Source organism: Pteropus alecto, unplaced genomic scaffold (assembly GCF_000325575.1).
Source record: "Pteropus alecto unplaced genomic scaffold, ASM32557v1 scaffold3, whole genome shotgun sequence".
NCBI classification, from domain to species: domain Eukaryota; kingdom Metazoa; phylum Chordata; class Mammalia; order Chiroptera; family Pteropodidae; genus Pteropus; species Pteropus alecto.
Window position 1 is genome coordinate 35,585,852 of NW_006442484.1, and position 21,045 is coordinate 35,606,896.

The 21,045-nt window shown below is 31.1% G+C and overlaps 1 protein-coding gene across 1 annotated transcript in view; it reads right to left on the minus strand.

Moving 5' to 3' along the window:
- KCNH7 (potassium voltage-gated channel subfamily H member 7) overlaps positions 1-21,045 on the minus strand; it is a 404,901-nt gene that overhangs the window by 115,530 nt on the left and 268,326 nt on the right. Inside the window, exon 3 of the mRNA XM_006921130.1 lies at positions 15,530-15,691. Coding sequence (XP_006921192.1) covers positions 15,530-15,691 — 162 coding nt within the window. The remainder of the gene's footprint in view (positions 1-15,529; positions 15,692-21,045) is intronic.

A 21,045-nucleotide genomic window follows, 5' to 3' on the forward strand; every position in this document is an offset into this window, starting at 1 on the left:
AATAACATTATTATTAGACAAAGGATATATCCCTTAAAACAAACAAACCAAAAACGAACATTGTCGACTCATATTTAAATACCATGTAAAAGTAGTTATTAATCAATACAATTAATTTACAGTTGGAATGAGGGATATTGCAAAAAATTTCCCAGAAACCAATATAAATTATCATATAAGTCATAAGAAAATAGTAATTTTACCATGTTTTTGGTGAGTAGATATACTCCGGTGACATGAAAGCATTATTTTAATGACACGAGGCTGTTTTGGTAAATTAAAAACATATATCTACTATACATCCATTCTTTAAGGCAGTTTGAAGGATGGAGCACAATTTAGAAAGGAAAAGAAGCGGTGGGGCACCATATATGAAAAGGACAGACACAGGAAGATAATCGCACAAGCATGTGTGGTTGAGGGAGGGAGTGTTATTATTTTGAAAGTAAGAGGAAAGGGAAAGAGGAGTTGGCCTGACATATCTAGAAGGTTTTTATTGGATAATATTGTGAGTTGAATGTGGATAGAAAAAGCGGGGTCAACTGTGTGTGAGACATTCCTCCTTCTATTTGGAATTTTCACAAGCCTTTTGGTTTCAGAGAGAGAAGTATGGTAAAGACAGGAATTTCTTTTTCTTTATTATTATTATTTTTTGGTCTGAAACTTGAGAATGTGGCAAGAAATGTTATACATATCTCAGAGTGGGAGATATTTAGAAGGTGCTACTAAATATAAATATGAAAGGGTAGACAATAAAATTAAAATATTGGCTAATAAACACATAAGGTCACTGGTAGTAAAAACGCAAATTAAGGGTATATTATTTTCCACTCTTAATTTAGCAATAAATGAAAAAGAAGCATATCATCTAGTGCTGGCAAAGAATGTTGGAGAGCGTTCTGACACTCTATTGGTGGGATTGCAAATTGCTACAAATTCTTTGGAAAGTCATCTTATATCTATTAAAGTGAAAAAATACACTTTTCATTTGACTCAGCAATTCCATTTATAGAATATTACAGGGCACAAAAACTAGACACAATCTGAATACTCAGATGAAGAATGGCTGAATAAATTATAGCATTTTTATAGTTTGAAATCATAATATTCTTTAAAAACAAGAATATGTATGTTTTGATTAGAAGGTTATTCAAATATAGTGTTAAGAGAAAACACAAGTTTCGGCCTAATGTATTTATATGACACTATTTCATTAAATATAATAAAAGCCTATATTTGTCCATGTAAGTTGTATGACAGTAAAGAAAGATGTGGAGGAACATACTCTAAATTTTTAATGTCGATTGGCTAAGTGGGTTTGGAAGTGGGGGACGTATAATGTATTGCATTCTTCTCTGTATATCTCTATTGTTTGTTACAAAAGCATGTATTCTTTTACAATAATTTTAAGAAAACTAATAAGATAAAACTTCTACTCCTAAAAGAAATAAAATGATCACACACATATTTTCAATTCTATCTTTAATCCACTGACTCATAAACCATCCCAGACCTTTTCTCTTAGTTCTAAACTTGCATATCTAATGGCCTCACCAATATCATTTAGAATTCCTAAAGACACCTCCAAATCTCATAGTAAACTCAGTCTCATGATTTATCTCTCCAAGTCCAGTCCCATCCCTCCCTCCCCTTTTTTTTTCAGTGAATGACATCATAATCCATTTAATCATATAAGCCTGAGACTTGAGGGCCATTCTAGTTACTGTTCTCTCACCTCCATCCCCTATATTCGATCAATCCCCTAATTGTGTTCATTTCACTTCTGGAATATCTTTTTAATGATAATCATTAATAATAATTATTTTTACTTCTCTCATCTCCACTGCTCTCACTTTTGTCTAAGCTACTATTGGTTCATCTGATTTCTTGGAATAGGATGTAAATCACTTTCCACATTGCATCATATTGTTCATCCTTTAAAAATATTTTTCATCTTAAAAAATTTACTTTTGATCATGTAGACTAATGTTTAATTCTTCACTGCTCCCAGTAACTTTCTGCTTTGGATGAAGACACCTCTATCCCCACTCTGCAGCTTCATCTTTTTTGTCTTGCCCTCTAGGATTCAGCCACATGGACTTTCTGATTCCTTTGGAGGCCTGTGCTTCTTTCAAGACTTCCTTGTGTTTGCCGCATTTTACTCTTCCTACTTAGCACATCCTTTAGGTTTTAGCTGCAAAGTTATTTCCTTTGGGAAGCAATTCCTTCCTTCTGAACTAGATCAGCATCCCCTTCAAAACTTTCAACACAGTTACTGGTTATATACTTGTTGACTCTCTTATTAACATTTCACCCCTCTAGTGGACTTCAGGCTTCATTGAAGGGCTCCTGTCTGTTTTGCTCACCCGAACCCCGCTCCGACAGAATGTTCGAGCATGGTAAATTAATTTCCACAAGCAGATTCTAAAATGATAATGTACTTTAATTTTTACTGTAGAAAAACTAGAAAATTTAAGTGCTCTGACCAATTTAATTAGAGAATTTTAGCCTCCTGAAACTATTTACCAAAAACTCCCATATTTACCAAAAAGGAGAAACTGAGTTGAACTCAGTAGCTCATGGAAATGGTGAACTGTATACCAAGAATTATATGCCTAATGTAACTATTATCGTTAATTTTATCTTTTTTCCAGAGGTTATTAATTGCTCTATTCAGATCCTGGAACACACACAAAAGTGTTTTCAAACTTCTTATGATCTAGTGAATTTTCTGTAACATACTCATTACAGAAAATTTTAGAATTAAGCAGGTTAATTTATTATTGTAAGTTTTCAATTGTGGACTAAAATTAACAGTGTTAAATATAATTGCAATAAAATTTATCTTTACGGTAAAAGACATGACACAATGCATAGACGAAGCCCAAATATGCTCAGCATTAAACTCTGGATTAATAAAATGTAGATAAGATTAATCAATCTATGCAAATAAGACTAACATACATTATAGTAACTGTTTTACAAGCATTCTTACATAATTCTAACAACTTTTATAAGCTCAAATAAATTGCCAAGTTAAAAATTAGTGAACTGCATCCAAGTCATTTGATTAGTTCTTAATGCACGTTAAATTGAATTATAAAGCAGTTTACAAATCAATTCTGTAAGCTTATTGCAATGCACTGAAGGTCAATACATGCTTTTATTCATTTTTCCTCAGTTACATTATCCTCTTCCTTTAAATACAATTCAGTGCCTTTCTTAAATTAATGACCACATAAGGCATTTAATTTGCTCCTATAGTTTAGTCACATCCAAGGTGGTACAGATGGTCTTTTCTGCATCACTAGGTTAATATGACCATGTTATATTGCATTAAAGATTTAGTTATCTAACTGCAGTTCATCCAGAAAGAATACATATTGAGAATTTTGCTTAATGCTAGCACTTTTGGACATGAAACATAAAACATAAATGAGTATAATCCTGTTATGGTTCTTAACACTGAAAAATACTCTTGTAAGTTAAGTCTCCATATTTTACTATATTTGTATTCTAACTTGAATAACTAGAATAGTTACTGTTTAGCTTATTTACTAAAGTATTCAAAAAATCTGAAATACGAACAGCAGAATAAGGGTTTTTTTTTACATATTCTCCCAAATAATTATAAGTATTTATAAATTACTTACATAAACATGTTTAAATAGACCACTTTTATTTAAGAGGATATATAGTTTCTAACATATATAAACTTATAAGTAACTATTACCAGACATGCTACTTTTGTGAAGCTGCTGAATATAAATTTGAAAGTTGCATTTTCATGTATCTTGTGTCATATTTAACTAAGAATTTTTTATTTCTTGACCAAGAAGACACAACAATATTCTCATTGTCTTTCTTTTTGAAAAGCCTAAAATTATGACTTTAAGCAAATACGTAAAGATGTGAAATATTAGGCTCAAGGCCAAATAGAAAATCAGGGTAAAGCTGGAATAAAACAGAAGTTTCTCTGATTTAATTTTAGTTTTACCCAAGGTTTTGTGTTTTCTCAGACCATAAATATTCACCTGAGAATCTACTGAGAATCATAACTTTCATCTAAATAAATATAGACAATTTTTGTATATGATCTCAGAGCTTGAAAAACAAAACCCCATCCCCCAACCAAAACCCTTTCATTAACTTCCTCTAGGATCCCTTAGGATTAATTGACTCAATATATTTCTTACAGTTTTGACTTATTTTGCTCATATCTTTGTGCTAATCACAGTTCTCATAATATTAGAATGCTCACAACTACATTGCTACTCTCTCTTCTGGGATAATGAGACTTTAGAAAATGGTTTTAATACATTTTTCCAAATGAGAAGACCTTATCAATCTGAATTGTTACCTTCTCTCCTCTCTCTCTCTCTCTTTCTCTCCCCCTTTCCCCCCTGGAGCTAGTTCTCATCTACTAGAGTTTGGAAGAAAATTATTGTGCCAATTTAAGCTCAAACAATTTTTCTAACTTATGAATATACCAAGGAATGTTAGAAACAATATTTCTTGCAGAAAAACAAATATCTTTGAAAATCTTTCATATATTCTTAATCATTGAATTATATCATAACTACTAATTCTCCAAAATTTTCTTGGTTCAATTTCTCATAATTTTTACAAACTCTTAGAATTGTTATTATCTAATAATATTGCTACTAACACCCTGTTAAATATAAATTAGAAGAATTTTACTCTTGCTTGATTCTGCTTAGTTAAATTATGGACTGAAAAGTAGAGAGAAACTTACGTTTAAGCAATCATACAACTTAAAGATAGTGGGGTAAGGAGAGGGCGTGTGTGTGTGTGTGTGTGTGTGTGTGTATGTGTGTGTGGCAGGGGGGAGTGAAGTGGGGGATGCTATTAGACCATGAATAAAGATACTTTTCCTCATAAAGGATTGGGAGGGTGGTGAGAAGCATCTCAGATTAGATCCCTGAAAGCAGACTGTTCATAAAGTTTCATGGGGAGTGTTCTCAGGAGACATGCCCATAAAGAAGAGAGGAAGACAGGATTGGGCAGAGGAAGGTAAACTGTTATGAAAATACAATTGAAGCTTCAGCAAGTCCTCCTTGAGCTCTAGAGCTTGATAGCCCTTTAGATTTATGCCAAATTGAAGCTAGGGTATCTGATCTTTGTACCCTTGCATCAGCTCCTTACTGGCTACAGCCGCCATGTGAAGGGTTATAACCTTGGGTCAGGCAGTTCCCTGCCTCTGACAATTCCCAGGAAAGGGCAGAGCTGTGCACCCTCAGCCGAAGCTATTCCAGCAACAGGGCTGTCTCAGCCCTGAGGTAAGTATCGCTGAGGGGCACAGTGTCCAGGATAGAGAGGGAAGGATAGCCAGTTTTGGGTCTGAAAAAAAAAACAAACAAAAAACCACCATAATCTAAATTAAGTGTACTATCAACTTTTACTACACAAAATAAGGATTTATGAATTAATGTCAATATACCTTTCTAAAATCAGGATATTCACAAGTTTGACACTTAAATTGAAAGCCTTAAAATTATTGTGAGATTTTTCTCTAATCATATAGCTCTATATGTGCAGAGAATCACGACTGTAATCTGAGTCAAAGAGAGCAACAGATCAAATTTGATGGGAGAAACAGGAAGATAAAATATCTGCCTTTTATTTTTAGGAAAATATTTCCATAGAGGTACTCGGCAAGGATAAGTCTTTCCTACTCCTAGCTATATGAGGGGCTTTACAGTGTTACCCATGGGCTGCCAGAGCAACTCAGACTATTGTCAAAGAAGGCAGTAGATAAGAAACTGGGAAAAAACATCACGACACGTGAACATAGTACTGACCTGGCTAATTTGACTAGTGGGTGACAGATAGGGCAGTGCAGCTAGTACAGGTTCTGGTGTTAGTGACAATGCAAGATCACAAGGGAGTACACTGACCTAGTAAACCTGAAGCTAAATATGAGACTCTTTAAAAGAGCAGATGTGGTCTGTCATGCCTTGGAAGACTAAGGTTAGTGAGACACTTCTTAGGGCGAGAGATACCAGAGAAAAAGCGAGATCTTATGATAAGTATATATAATAGGTATAGGACGAAACTGGAATCTTGAAGCAATGTGAGTCCTGATTCAGTAGTGCAGAACTCATGTATGTGGAGGACAGGGGAAGTTAAGGCTGCCACACGCATGAGGACAATCGCAGGAGCTGCAGCAGCAGAGAGCTTCTGGAACAGGTTCACAAGGCTGATGATGTCTGAGAGACACTGTTTCTAACTGGGCTGGGTCATCATGAGAGGAAGGGATAGGGAGATTAGGCAGAGACAGGACAGGTGGACTGCTTTTAGTCACTCAAGGTTGTAATTCCTCACTGAAGAGGAATTGGAAATGAAAGCCAACACATCAATGTTATATATACTTAGTTAGGTTTCTACATGATAACTGCTTAATAAATCAATGAATGATTTACCAAAACTGATTTTTTTGTTGTTTCTCTTTAACTGATTTCTTCCATTTTCAAATGCCAAGTTAAAGAATCCATTCAAGTTGTGTTAAAGTAATAACATGTTAATTATCAAATAGTTATCAAGTTATCATTGACAGGGACATTCTTCATGGAGAATTCTAAAGACAAATGGCACAAACACCAGCTACCCGAATGCTATATGAATAGGGACTGTGCTTGCTTTGGGGGTTGCTAAGTAACAAAATCTTCCAAGTGATATGCACATGAGGGCTCTGGTGTAGATATGCTGATTTAAGTGGTCATTAACATTCATTGTTAATGAAAGGATAATGCACAGTATTTTTCAACTACTAGAAATTTTTTGTTCTTATAAATATAATTTGCCCAAATCCTAGGGGAAAACATGGTATAAAAAGTTGATTGCAACCTATGACTAAACTCTTCTCAGATTTCTTTTAGCAACCATGTCAAATTTAATCTTTAAAAAGAGGAAATTTGCAAACACATGATAATAGTAAACATTAGTTACGTTGTAAAACCTTTAATTAAATTCAGTTGAATAATAGATTGTTTCTACAGTAATGTTCCCTGAGTGGGAAACTATATTACTATAGCAGCTCTTCATCTTTGAATTAAAGAATGACTTTTAGCTCCAATGGAGAATAGTAAAAACACTGTGAATATCTTTTTACAAACCAACTATACAACAAAAAATTTTGTTTCTTAGCTTGAGGTCCAAAAATTGAGATACAAATTTAAAGAGTAATGTAGCTATTCAGACAAATATGTATTTTATGTTTCAATTATTCAGAATATTGAATCCAAAGCATATGAATATATTTTTAATGGCTTAAATTAGCTAGATAATTTCCTAAATTACCAGCTATATTTTGTGTGTACAGACTTAGCTTTAGTCGAAATTTTTAAAGTAATTCAAACTATTATTTTAGTAAGCATTAAAGTAAAACTCTCTTTCAATTTGGGGAGTATAATTTTAATCATTTCAAAGATAGAAAAATCTTCTTTATAATAGCTTAATAAGATTAAATAAAAAAGTTTTATTTTGAAAATTACTGTGAGAATAAGATACTGTAGAAACTTGCCTTTATTTTATTAAATTTTTACATTTAGTTTTACTTAAAATTTATAGTTTTATATAAATATTAATTAACTTAGGCCAATAGTTTGCAAACTTCAGTGGGTATCAGAATGATTTAAAGAATTTGTTAAAACATTGATTGTTGAATTTCTGTCTTTCTGAATCAGTTGTCCTGGTGTAAGGCCCAAGAACATGTCTTTCAAATGTGTTGCAAGGTGATGCTGATGATCTCACACTTAAAGTATCACTGACTTAGAAAATCTGGCTAATGCTGATTCAATGTGAAAAAAACCCTTAATTATTCAATATAAAAATAACATTCATTTATTATATTTTATAAGTATGTATTGGCTACTTACTATTTGCAAAATGTTGAAGATACCTGTTGTGAACTAGGGCTAAAGAAGTTAAAAACATAGAATGCATTCATTTTCTGTTTGTATGTATATTGTTAAGTCAGTAATTTTTAAATTTAAAATAGCTTTTCTCAACCCCCTTCAGGAAATTTTTAACAAATTAAAATATGTGTGTATTTGTATGTTTGTGTGTTGTGTGTGTACGTGTGTCTGTGTGAACCAGACTGCTGATTCTAGATTACTGCTATAAAAGAGAAGAAATATAAAACATAAATATACTTGTAAATTATTTAAAATGAAATTTAAAAAATATTTTATTTAAAATAATAAAAGCAAAATTTTCTTAAACCTGACAACAATTTACTTTAAAATTAATAGTGTAAGCTAGAACACATAATTTGGTTATCTTCGACATTTTGCAAATATTTCATAGCAATAGATATATCAGAGCAAAAAGAAAGAACTAATTTTTCCTATTATTTTCTTTAGATATGGCCTCATTTTAACTGGTAGAAAAACTATGATTTTCTTTTCCATACTGTATTATTTCCATTTTTTAGATTGCAGAGTTTTCACAGAAGCCATAAATGAGAAAACGTGATGTTTTTTTATTTGGTATTTATATTTATTACATAGGAATTCACTGACTCAATTGTGCAGTATTTATCAATATGATAGATAGACCTATCAAAATAATACTCTCCTGTACTTGCTTCATTCCACAGAATATGAGTCATTTATTTGTGGCTGGTCCTGGATCTTTGACAAAGAATAAGTTTGTGAAAAATTAGTTCTCTCTATAGAAAGCTGTTCACTTTTCTTGTGACATTTAGATTCCTAAACCTGAATGTAAATTTTCTGTCCTGAGAAATGATCCACTACTTCATCCAATACAAGTTTCTAGGTTTGCAGAACTTACTTAGCTCAATTTATCATACTTCTTTTTTATGGTCCATCTTTTCTATTGTGTATATAGCTGTATTGTGTGTTTTCTATTACTTAATCTTCTCAGTTTAATACTTCATTTTCATCTACATTTCTTGTGTTGTCACTTCAAATTTTTTCTTTTATTTTGTCTACAATTCAAGAGAGACATTTAAATTTATGAACTCACACCTCAAAACAGTTACCTTTTCCCCATTACTCTCACTTAAGTCCACCACTTGGGGGCACACACACACATGTACACACTCCTTAGTTAAATAAGAAATTAAGTATTTTAAGGTAAGATGTTTCTGTGAAAACATATGTATCAACATTTGATTTTCTTTTACTTATTTTTGTTTTAGTGTCCACCCCTAGAACAGCAATGTTGGAAATAGGCAATAATATTATTTTACACAGTTACTATAAGTTATACTAAGTTATACTTTAAGATAAAAAAATCAGCAGGAGTTTGTCAAAGATCCGACATAATACAAAACAGAAATTGGATAGTATTAGAAGCTACCAAGCATAATTAGTCTCACTTTTCTGCTTGATCTAACAATCAACTCTTCAAAAGCTGACACCAAGTAAAAAGAAATTTAAAACATATAGTGATAGAATGGTATAATCAAACCCCAATATATTGGTGGTAAATAATGGGCCTTTGTAATACTCTGGAAATAATTTTAACTACATTGTACTCTCTCCGTTGATTCCATGTATGAGTGACAGCTGTAGTATAGGGAAACCACACATGTTTACAAAATAAAAAACAATCTCTTCTGAATTTTCTATTACTTGAACATGGGATACTATTTTAATCACAGAATAAAGTTACAAAGATTATATATTATATCTTGGGAGGCTACTGTATAGATTATCTTCCATTCAAAAAATCAGTTTCAATTCTCCAATTTGCATTTCAGTTTGAAATGAATATTTTATTAAAAAAAAATCCCCTCTTTACCATGTCGTTGATATACCTTTCCCATTTTCACTTGCTTCCAATTTGATGGCCCATTCAAGAGAACCTTTCTATGGAAAAACTAAAGAATTTGTGAAGATGATGAAAACACAAAACTAGACTCCCCCCAAACAAATTATCTTATTGACATTTTTGACCAAAATACAGGCCGACATTACCTAAAGTATACTTTTAGGAATCAATCAATAATGACTGAATTTTTTAGTGGACAATACAAAGAAATCAAAACAGTCATCAACTTAAAGAATAATACTTTGATATTAAAATGGTTTTTTATAGTACTTCAGTTTTGTTTTTAAATATGTCACCTAGGGGACTGACAAATTAGTGCTTTTGATAGAGAATTTTTTCCAAGTGTAGATTGTTCAGAGTAAAGTATTAAGAATATTGGAATCATATTACATTAAAATATTTGTCCCAATATTGCTTTAACAGAATATTGTATTGTCACTAAGACATACTTGATAGTATAAAATTTTTTTAGCTAGTATACATTTGATTTGTCATTATACTTAGGTTTACAACACAGGCTTTTGGACTGTGCTTTTTTTATTTTATATATATTTTACTATCTGAGTTTATATATAGTATAATGATTTATTCTTTGCAAATATTAAAGTTTTTTGATAAGACTTTCAATTTCCAGTAGATAATGACAGATACCTAAATTATAATTTCCTCAATAAGGGAGTGAAAAATACCCATAAACTGTGCCTAAAGAATAATAAGAAAAGAAGACATTACAAATCTTAATTTACATATAGGCAGAGAAATAAGAGCCTAAACCCAGCAGAATTGGCTCAGGAGAGCACACTGCAATACAGAGTCAGGCGGAAACTAAGTGAAGAAAGGGGAATACAAAAGTCTCCTGGGAATGGTGGAGCAAATATAAATAGGTTTTACCCTCAGAATAAGAGAGTTCCATACTGAGTAAGAAATACTGAGAGCTTGTAAAAGACCTGAATGAACAGAACTCTAGAGAGACAGTAGAAAGTAGTTTGAAAAGTACACAAGACCCCAGATAACAGCCTCAGAAAAGCACTACTTCTTGGAGAGGTTTAGAGAACTTCAAAGGTGAAATTGTCCCTTGGAGGCAGGGAAATAAGAAAGCAGCTAAATATAAGTTCCCTTTACTGATATAAGAGGAAATAGAAGGATCAGAGGCCAAAGGAAAAAAAGGGAGTGCCATATATTTTAAAGAACGAGAGAAAACAAAAAGCAAAAAAACCAAAACACTCAAATTTACAAACTCTTTGCAATGTATGAATGAGTCTTTGAACTGAAAAACTAAGAAAGCCACTCAAACAAGACTAATTTTTTTTTGCTCCTAACCAGATTTCTTGGTAATGTTGGTCCAAGTCCTGCATGAATAGATAGAAACAAGGAAACTCTACTACCTGCACAAAGACATCATATTAAAAAAAAAAAAAGAAAAGAAAAGAAAAGAAAAAACAAAAAATATTTTGTAGAGAAAAAGTATGCTAAAATTCTAGTTATGAAACAGAGGATATACACAATGCACCAAAATGAATTTAAAATATTTTAAGTCAGCAATTGAAGATATGAAGATTATAAATTAGGAATTCAAATACACAATAAAAACTGTACAAGCAGAAGAAAATGCAAAGCAAGAACTAAAATATATATAGGTAATAAATTCAGAAAGTAATAAAACAAAATCATCTAAAAAATTAAAACCATATTACACACTGCTCACAAGAAATATGTTAGAAATGAGATAAGCCAAGAAAATAAAAGGAAATAAAGAGAAAAAAAAGGACCAGAAAGTCATATATATGAAAGATAGGCAAAGAAGTTTCAGCATACATATTATTTCATTCCCTGAAGAAGAAAAATAAACAAATTATATTTAAAATTATAATTCAATAAAATTTCCTGAAATAAAAGAGGAATTGATTTATATATTATATCTGGGAAAACTGACTTATAATAGTCAAATCCAGATACATGTTAATAACAATTTTAGACTAGTCTCCCTTGGTTTGAACAGGAATATTAAGGTCTCCTATTATTAGTTCATTTCTAAAATTTTCTGGGACTCAGAAAATATATCAAAATCACTTACAAAGTACGAATTAAGTAGGTTGATATCAGACTTCTCATTAGCAACATTTGATGGAGGAAAAGAGTGGAACAATATCTATAAGGTTCACGAGGCAATAAAGTGTGAGTCAAATATATCTACCTAGGCTGTCCTTCAAGTGCCAAGGCTACAGGTAAATTTTGTTGGACATAGAAGAACTCTGAAAATATTTTACCCATGAATATTTCTTGAAGAGAATGAACTTTATCCAAGGTTATGTCTGAGAAACTTTTGCAAAAAGAGTAGTATTGAGCACTGAAAACATTTCATTAAATATTTAAAACTGTAACAATAGTGACACACCAGGCAAGCTAGAAATATCACAACCAAGCAAAACAGGATGAAAAGAAAGAAAACATTAAATAAGCTCATTGAATGCCTTGTTGGTAATAGACAGTGGTTGAATTATATAATTTAATCTGACAAACTGAATAATAGAAAACAAGGCACACTTAAAAGTGCAAAGATAAGCACTAAAAAATAATAAATATTATTGACTAAAATTTCATGGAGAAAAGTGGAGGAAAAGAGTTACAAGCCAATTTTACTCTTGCTCATAGCAATGAATTAAAATATATTTAAGGAAAGTAGGAATGATTAAGGACATTATATAAAAATTTCTTATAAAGATAAAACCACTAGAAAAAAATGAGAGTGTTGCTAAAAAAATAAAATGAAAAAAATAAAAACAGGATCAAACAAGCAAATACACATAGTAAAAAAGAACAAAAAATATAGCATAATGAAATACTTTAAGAGAAAAATATTAACATGGAATATATTAGTATTAAGATAAAACATTAGTTATATCAATAAATGTAAATATCTATTACAGTTATACATTTTAAAAAGTATTATTTTTTTCTTATAAGAAACAAAAGAAAGCCTAACTTGACAACTTATAAAAAAGACACAACTAAAACAAAGACTAAAAGGTGGTTAAAGATGTAACAAGAATATATAAAAAAAAAAACTGTCATGATTTAAGGTATAGTAGACTTTAGAAAAAAAGATAAATAAAAAAGAAAATGCTTTAGAATTTTACAAGTTAACTTACAGTAATAATATAAAATGATTTATATGAATATCTATTAAGTGGGAATATCTATGAAATAATACAGCAACAATATTCATAAAACAAAATTAGAAGATAACAAAAATAAAGAGAAATACTCTAATACTAGAAGACTTTAATGCATTTCTTTTAATCTAAGACATAGGTAGAGGACAGAAAATAAGTAAGGATATAATGACTTAGCATAATAATAAGATAGAGTTTTAAAAACAATATTAAATTTTGTAACCTAATATTCTCAAATATCACCTTGTTTTCATGTTCACATGGATCATTCCTGAAAATTGATCAAACCTTAGTAAATTATAAAAATAGAGAAGAAACTTCAGATTATTTTTCTGAAGGAATTATAACATTGGTACCAGTACCTGAAGAAATTACATGTATGCAGAAAAAAAAAATGATAAATGTCTCCCCAATGCATATTGATGCAAAAAATCTAAATTAATTTTTAACAAAGGAATCCAAAAGCATATTGCAAAATGAAATACCTCATGTTTGAATGTGGTTCCTTCCAGAGATTCAATGATGGTTTCATTTTAGTAAACTCCATTAATAATTTACCACAAAAATAAGAAGACAGAATAGTGCACTCACTTCTACAGATGCTAAAAGGCAATTTACAAATTTCAACACCCATTCTTTGTAAATATAAATCAGTAGAAACTTTCTTAAAATTATAAAACACATACAACTCAGGCCACATATTATTTGAATTAATGGAGAGCACTAGTGGCATTCACACAAAAAAATAGAAATAAGGCATGATGTTTACTAACAACTTCTTTTTAATGATACATTGGAGGTAATAATCAGTACAATTAGACAAGAGAAAACTATCAGATGTATAAGGAAAGGTAAATGTAAAGTAATCTCTATTTGATATGATGATAGAATACTTGAAAAACTCTTAAAATCAATACATAAGCTAAGAAAACTAAAATAAGCTTATAACAATGTATAAGCTGTCAACTAAGAAAATTCACTAAGATTATAGGATATAGAATAAACATACTAAAATAATCAGTAGCCTTAAAAATATGAAAGAGAAGATCCTACTTATAATAGCAGCAACAACAACAAAAATTAAATGTCAAGTAGCATACAACGAGAAAAATTTAAAAACACCCTTAAAAGATACAAAAATTAGACTTAAAAATCAAAATATACACAGAATACAATTTTGTATAGAATGACTCAAAAGCATGAAGATATAAATTTTCCTCAAATTAATTTATAAAATTATTGTGATTTAATAAAAATACCAAAAGGATTTCTGTATCTAGATAAGTCATTTCTAAAGTTCATATAAAATATTAAGCAAGAAATAACCGCAAAGCCTTGAAAATTAATATCAAAGAGAGTATATCGTATCAGATATTAATTGTATATTTAAAATGGTGTGATTCTAGAGGATAAAAATACCAACAGAACAGAATAAAGTTGAGAAATAGACTAAAGTACACGAGAAATTTAGCATGTGATAAAAGTAGTATCTCAAATTACTGGTGAAAACAAACACTTTCTAATAAATGAAAAAGTGGAAAGCTGTTGATAAAATGATAAATTAAATTTATACCTTGCATTATAAACCAGGCTAAAACTTAAATGCATCAGAGATCCTAAAATATAAAGCCATACAAGCTCTAGATTGAAAATGAATTTGCTTACAACCTTGGAGTGGTTAAAGCTTTTCTAATATAACTTAAGAATTCAGAATCAACAAGGAAAAAGGTTGATAAATTTAGTTATATTACAAAACGACAACAACAAAAAAAACAAAAAAAAAGGCTTTCATGAAAAAAAAAACCAAGATAAAAAAAATCATTTGCTACAGAAGTGATTTGCAACTCATTCTACAATTTGAAAGAAAAAGACAAAACAACAACAACAACAAAATACCCATCCGCAATTGAATTGAAAGTATATACAAGAAATGGACAATTGACAGAAATGTTTATAGTGCTTAAATATGAACCTCACTCATAGTAAGAGGAATGTAAACTAAAACTAATAGAGCTATTACTCACCTGTTATAATAACAAAAATCAAGAGATTGACATTCTGTTAGCATGGCTTTGGGGAAAAAGTCTAATACATTGCTTGTGATAGTGTAAAATGGTTCAAAACATAAAGAGGGGAGTTTGGCAGTATCTAAAAAGTACATATGCAACTACTCTTTGACCCAGGAATCCTTCTTACAGAATCTGCCCTGAAGATACTTTTGTCCAACAATATACATATACACATATGAAAACATATATGCGTATTCATTTTGGCATTATTTATAATAACCAAAGTTTGGAAGTAACCTAAATGCCCATCAGTAGGGGACTGGTTCAATTTACTATGGTATATACAAGTCAAATGGCTTTCAAAGCAATTATGTAAGGCGTGAAAGTGTAACATCAGCTATGGCTTTTTAAATATAAAATAATTTTACTTCAAATATGAACATATTTTGAGAACTGAGTCAAAATGAAGAATGTATTAAAATTATTACAATAGCAGAATATCAAGAACATTATGTAGATGTTACTTTTACTTACGGTTGACAGTTTTGACTGGTAATATTGGGTTTACCCTCTCTGGGGAGGTAGCAGTTTCCTCATCCGTCACGTACTCAAAATTAATGATAAACATCATGGCCACACCTTCTTGGTTTTTCACTGGAATTATGTGAGTGTTGCAAATGAAAGTAGATCCTGAGGAGATGAAAGATGAATGTTAGGTGAAAAATATGTCTCCATTTTTAAGTATCAGTAATATTAAAATTTTAATAAAACCCTATAGAATTTTCTTTCTTAAATGGTCACTAAAATTAGATTTACGTTACTTTGATTTTTAATTTCATATTTTTTACACATATATTTGCTTAAAATATGCACAAATTTTGCCAGAAAGTATTTATAGGCATGTTCAAGTACTACATTATAGAATAACATAATATCAATTCTCATTTGTTTTCATAGTATAGAAAAAGAGACATCCTTTAACTTTCTAGAAAAAACTCTTAGACTTTCCTTATATATTTTGCTTAAATCAGAATCCAAATAAAATATGTGTATAAACAATGAAGATAACTTATTTTGTGTTATTTTGATTTTAGCATTAAAGAAATTATTTTATTTTTCTTATTTAACTTCTTAACATAAAATAGTAAATTATTGGCTCAGTTATACATGTGTTACAATAATTTTTGTGTGTGTGTGTACAAAATTCCCAGTGCCCAAATTACAAAAATTTTATTTGGTTTGTAATCTGTTAGAAATGAGAACAACATTTTGTCTGTATTAAACTGTGTTACTTTAATCCCTTCAACCAAAAAGATGATTTTCGTTTGAAGGGATTAAATTAAAAGCGCAATTACAGGTCTACTGTTATATTTTATTAGATTCATCTAGAGATGAATGAAGTGATGACTCAGTTTACAACCAATTACCACCACTCATCCTTGAACAGAAAACCCAAGATCCAAGCTTTGGAGACTATACCCAAGAATCTGACTTCTTTTAAATCAATTGATTTCTGATTGCCTTCTTGGATCTGACTTCTAAATCTGAGTATATTCTTAAAGCAGTTTCATCATATTTTTATTCTCTGAATATTTTCTTTTTTGTATTGAGGTATATTTAAAATATAAAATTATGTTAGTTCTAGGTGTACAACATAATGATTTAATATTTTTATACATTGTGAAATGATCACCACAGTGTCTAGTTAACATACATCACTATATAGATTTTTTTTATTATTATTCTTGTGATGAGGACTCTTAAGATCTACTCTCTTAATAACTTTCAAATATGAAAGAGTATTATTAACTGTTGTTAATATATAATTACTATGCTGTACATTACATCCCATAAACGTTTGTACCTTTTGATCCTTTTCCCCTATTTTGTCCATCCCACCTTTTTCCTTTCCAGAAACCACCAATCTGTTCTCTGTATCTATTAGCTTCTTTTTGGTTATCGTTTGTTTTGTTCGTTAGAGTACACATATTATAAGCAAGATCATATAGTATTTGCCTTTCTTGTCTGACTTATTTTGCTTAGCATAATCCCCTCAAGGTCTTGAATATTTTTTTAGTCATGGTGACAGAAATCTCATGGGTTAGGGATTTGTTTGGGTTCAAAGTATTGTATTTTTAAAATGCAAAAACTTCAGAAAGAGTCCTTGGTCATTCAAGGAATAGTGTATATTTTGATTGCTTTCTTTTTTCTTTTTCTTTTTTAATTGCGGTTGATATTCAATATTATATTAGTTTCAGGTGTAGTAGTTAGACATTTATATAATCTACAAAGTGATCTCCGGATTAGTCTAGAACCCACCTGCACTATACGTAATTATTACAATATTACTGACTATATTCCTTATGTTGTACTTTATATCCCCATGACTATGTTGTAACCACCAATTTGTGCTTCTTATTCCCTTCACCTTTTTCATCCAACCCTCCCCCTCCTTCTACCTGGAAACCATCAGTTTGTTCTCTCTATCTATGAGTTTGTTTCTGTTTTGTTTGTTTACTTTGTTCCTTAGATTCTACATATAAGTGAGATCATATGGTATTTTGACTTATTTAACTTAACATAATGCCTTCCAGGTTTACCCACATTATTGCAAATGGAAGATTTCATTCTTTTTATTGTGGCCAAGTAATATTCCGTTGTATACATGTACCACCTCTTCTTTATCCAATCATCTATTGATGGGCACTTAGGTTGCTTCTATATCTTGGCTATTGTAAATGATACTGCATTGAACATAGGGGCACATATATCTTTTTGAATTAGTGTTTTGGATTGCTTCATATAAATACCCCAAAGTGGAATTGCTGGGTTGTAAGGTAGTTCTATTTTTATTTTTTTGAGGAACTTCTAAACTGTTTTCCATAGCGGGTGCACCAATTTGCAATCCCAGTTAACAGTGCATGAGGGTTCCCTTTTCTCTACATTCCCACCAACACTTGCTGATTGCTATAAAAACAAAAACAAAAACAAATCCCCCAAAACCAAAAAACAAAAAAACAACTAGTTGAGACCATCTCAACTCTTGAGCATAGTGATGGTTCAATGTAGAGGCAAGAGCAGGTTAGGAGCAAGAGAGATGTGAGAAAGTGAAAGGACACCAAAAGGCTGGAGACAGAGGCAATGGCAAATAGCAGAAAGATGTAGCTGGGAGCCCCAACATCCAATGGATGCTTAGTATTCCAAAATTTTGTCCTCTGTTTTCTCTGAGTATTAAAAACAAAATGAGTATGAAAAAACTCTTTCCTTTCTTCTCATCCCTAGAACATGGCTCCTGCTGCCAGAACTGAGAACAAAGGCTACTGCTAATATTGCTATAAACTGAGACATCACAGGTTGAAAGGCTTCTGAGGGTGGGCCTGGAGATCTAATTATTATTTATAAAATTATTTCAGTGGGTGGACATGTTCTAATTTCCAAGGAACTGATTTACATTAACACTTTTAGGACATAGGCTTTCTGTTAGTTGGAAAAGCATATGTGCTAGTTATGATCCAGATTTTCAAATGTGGATAGCCTCCCAAATTTGAAATGTAGATTTTATTTATAATTAATTTTATATTTTCAACAAATGTGACCATGGTTTTACAAATGTGGGAAAATGTGTTTTAAGAATGACATGCTGTACCTTCACAGTCTTCAGCTACATATTTAATTTATTTAATAAAATAGTTAGCTAGAGCACTTGCCATAGTTTCCATGGTAACAAGTGGATGACTTTAGTAAACAGAAAATAAGCAATTTAAGACTGTTCTATTAGAACTAAAAATAGAAATGCTTCAGGCCAGGCATCACACTATAAATTGGTTAAACGGAGAGTCTGTGGAGATGCTAGAAATAGCCATTATGTATTTTTCTAATGAACAAAGATACATATTGATTTTAACACTTAAAATGACATATCCTGGATTATTTAGAATATCATTGTGAATTTGCATATTTGTTACTTAGCAGTTTAAAATTTTTCGACATTTGAGGTATACTGCTGATTGTACATGAAAATATAAAGCACAGATTTGTGAGAAATCAATAAATAAAAGATGTAGGGATAGAGATTTAACAGTTTTATAATAGAGCAGAGTAATTTTACTTTTGGTAGTAAGGGGCAAAATCATTTTTTCCAATACTAATGCTTATAAATTTACTGTCTAGTGCCAAAAAATCATAAAATTACAGTGCTTTATAAAAAAGTTCTATATTCATTGGCTCCAAAGCATACTGAATAAGTGTAATTAATCTGGGAATTACTGCCTACTATCATTGTTTCCTGCATATTTCTATTAAGCAATATATCTCCTCTAAAGTCAACTGAAGACTCACGTTTATTTTTTTTTTACTCTTTTAGTTTTTGGATTTAATGTCTCCATCAATCTTTCATAGCCTTCTGGAAAGTAGATATTGAAAGAAAATACATGAAATTTAGAAGAGGAGGAGAATCACATATATTTTACAGGGCAAAAACATTTTAGTTTGCATAGTTCTACTAACTCTAAGTTCTACTAACTCTAAGTTAAGATACTACTTTTGTAAAGTAATATTAACCTAAGAAGTCATTACAATGTGCTTTTAAATATTTTTCTTGAATGCAACATTAGGAGCAAGAGAAATGGAAACATAATTCTGCAAACACTAATCTAGCAATGAAGAAAAACAGTCACATTCAATAATGCATAAAAAGAATGAAAAAAATCTAGAAATAAAAAGTTTAGTCCTTGTTAAAACAAATCCTGTATTCAAATGTAATTAATGTTGGTTAACATTATTTACAATAACATTATCCAATAATTATGAAATTATATATGCAATTATATTAATATTATTTAGAATCAGGTTCATTTCCATGTTTTCTCCTGAGTAAAAACATTCTCAAAGTGGAAAAGAATATTTAGGAGGAACAGTGCTCATTTTAATAAAATGTCTAGAATGCTAATTTTTTAACTGTAGCCACAAAGCAAGTAAACTCAGGGTAATCTGAATAATTATTCCTTTATTAATAAACTAGGGGCATATTGCTAGCTACTTTTTAAAATAAAAGGCCAAAACTCTTCCCTCTGAGCTGCTTTAAAGATGTTTTATTCTACTCTCTGTATTCACAGGGCATTCTTATGTCTCCTGAAATCAAAAAATGTTTATTGAGCACCAAATATTTGGTCAAGCACTGTTCTGGGTTCTCAGATGGTGGTGAGAAGGACAGCAGTAAAACAAACAAACAAACATTCAAACAAACAAACAAACAAAATGAAGTCCTGTGCTTATGGAGCTTATATCCTCCCGGGGGAGATATAATAAATAAATATATAAGTATCTACTAGGTCAAGTAACATTAAGTACAAAGAAGAAAGAGAAAGCAAAATAAGGTCATAGATAATAAGCTGTAAGAGAATGCTTCTCCTATAAAATGACGCGTAAGCAAAGACACAAAGGAAGTAATGGAGTCAGCACTGTGGCTCTGTGGTTAAAGAGTGCACCTGGCAGAGAAAACTGCAAGTGAGAAAGCCTTTAGGTAGAAGCACAGTTGTAAGCTCAAGGAACAACATGCCAGCAAGGTAAGAACTGTCCTACTCCATAATCTTTCCTCCTTCTCACCTACCTGCAGGGAAGCAAATAGCAACCAGAGTGTGGAGAGAAGGTAAAGGAGGTTGAAGCTGGCTCCACATGGCATTCTTACCTGAAGCAGGCTGGGAATAGTAATTTTGGAACTAAGGCTGTTTTTACAGTAGAAAGTCACCAGAAGCCTTTATTATCTGAGAGTGACCCAATAAGTCACTGGCATGCAGCAAAACTCAATAATGTGAGCTATTATTTTTGCCTTTTGTTGGAGGGTTTCCAGAGGGGCCATTTAACTCTCAGGTCTCTCTTTGCAATTTACTCCAATCTTTTACCATTCTTGGAACCACAATCTACACTATTTTTTCATATTTCAGGGTACTGAGTGAAGATTATTCTTCTCTGAGCTGAACCGTTTAATGAATGCCTGGAAGTTTTTAGTTCTTTTTTTTTTTCCTGGTAGATTGGCGTGGAGGGGG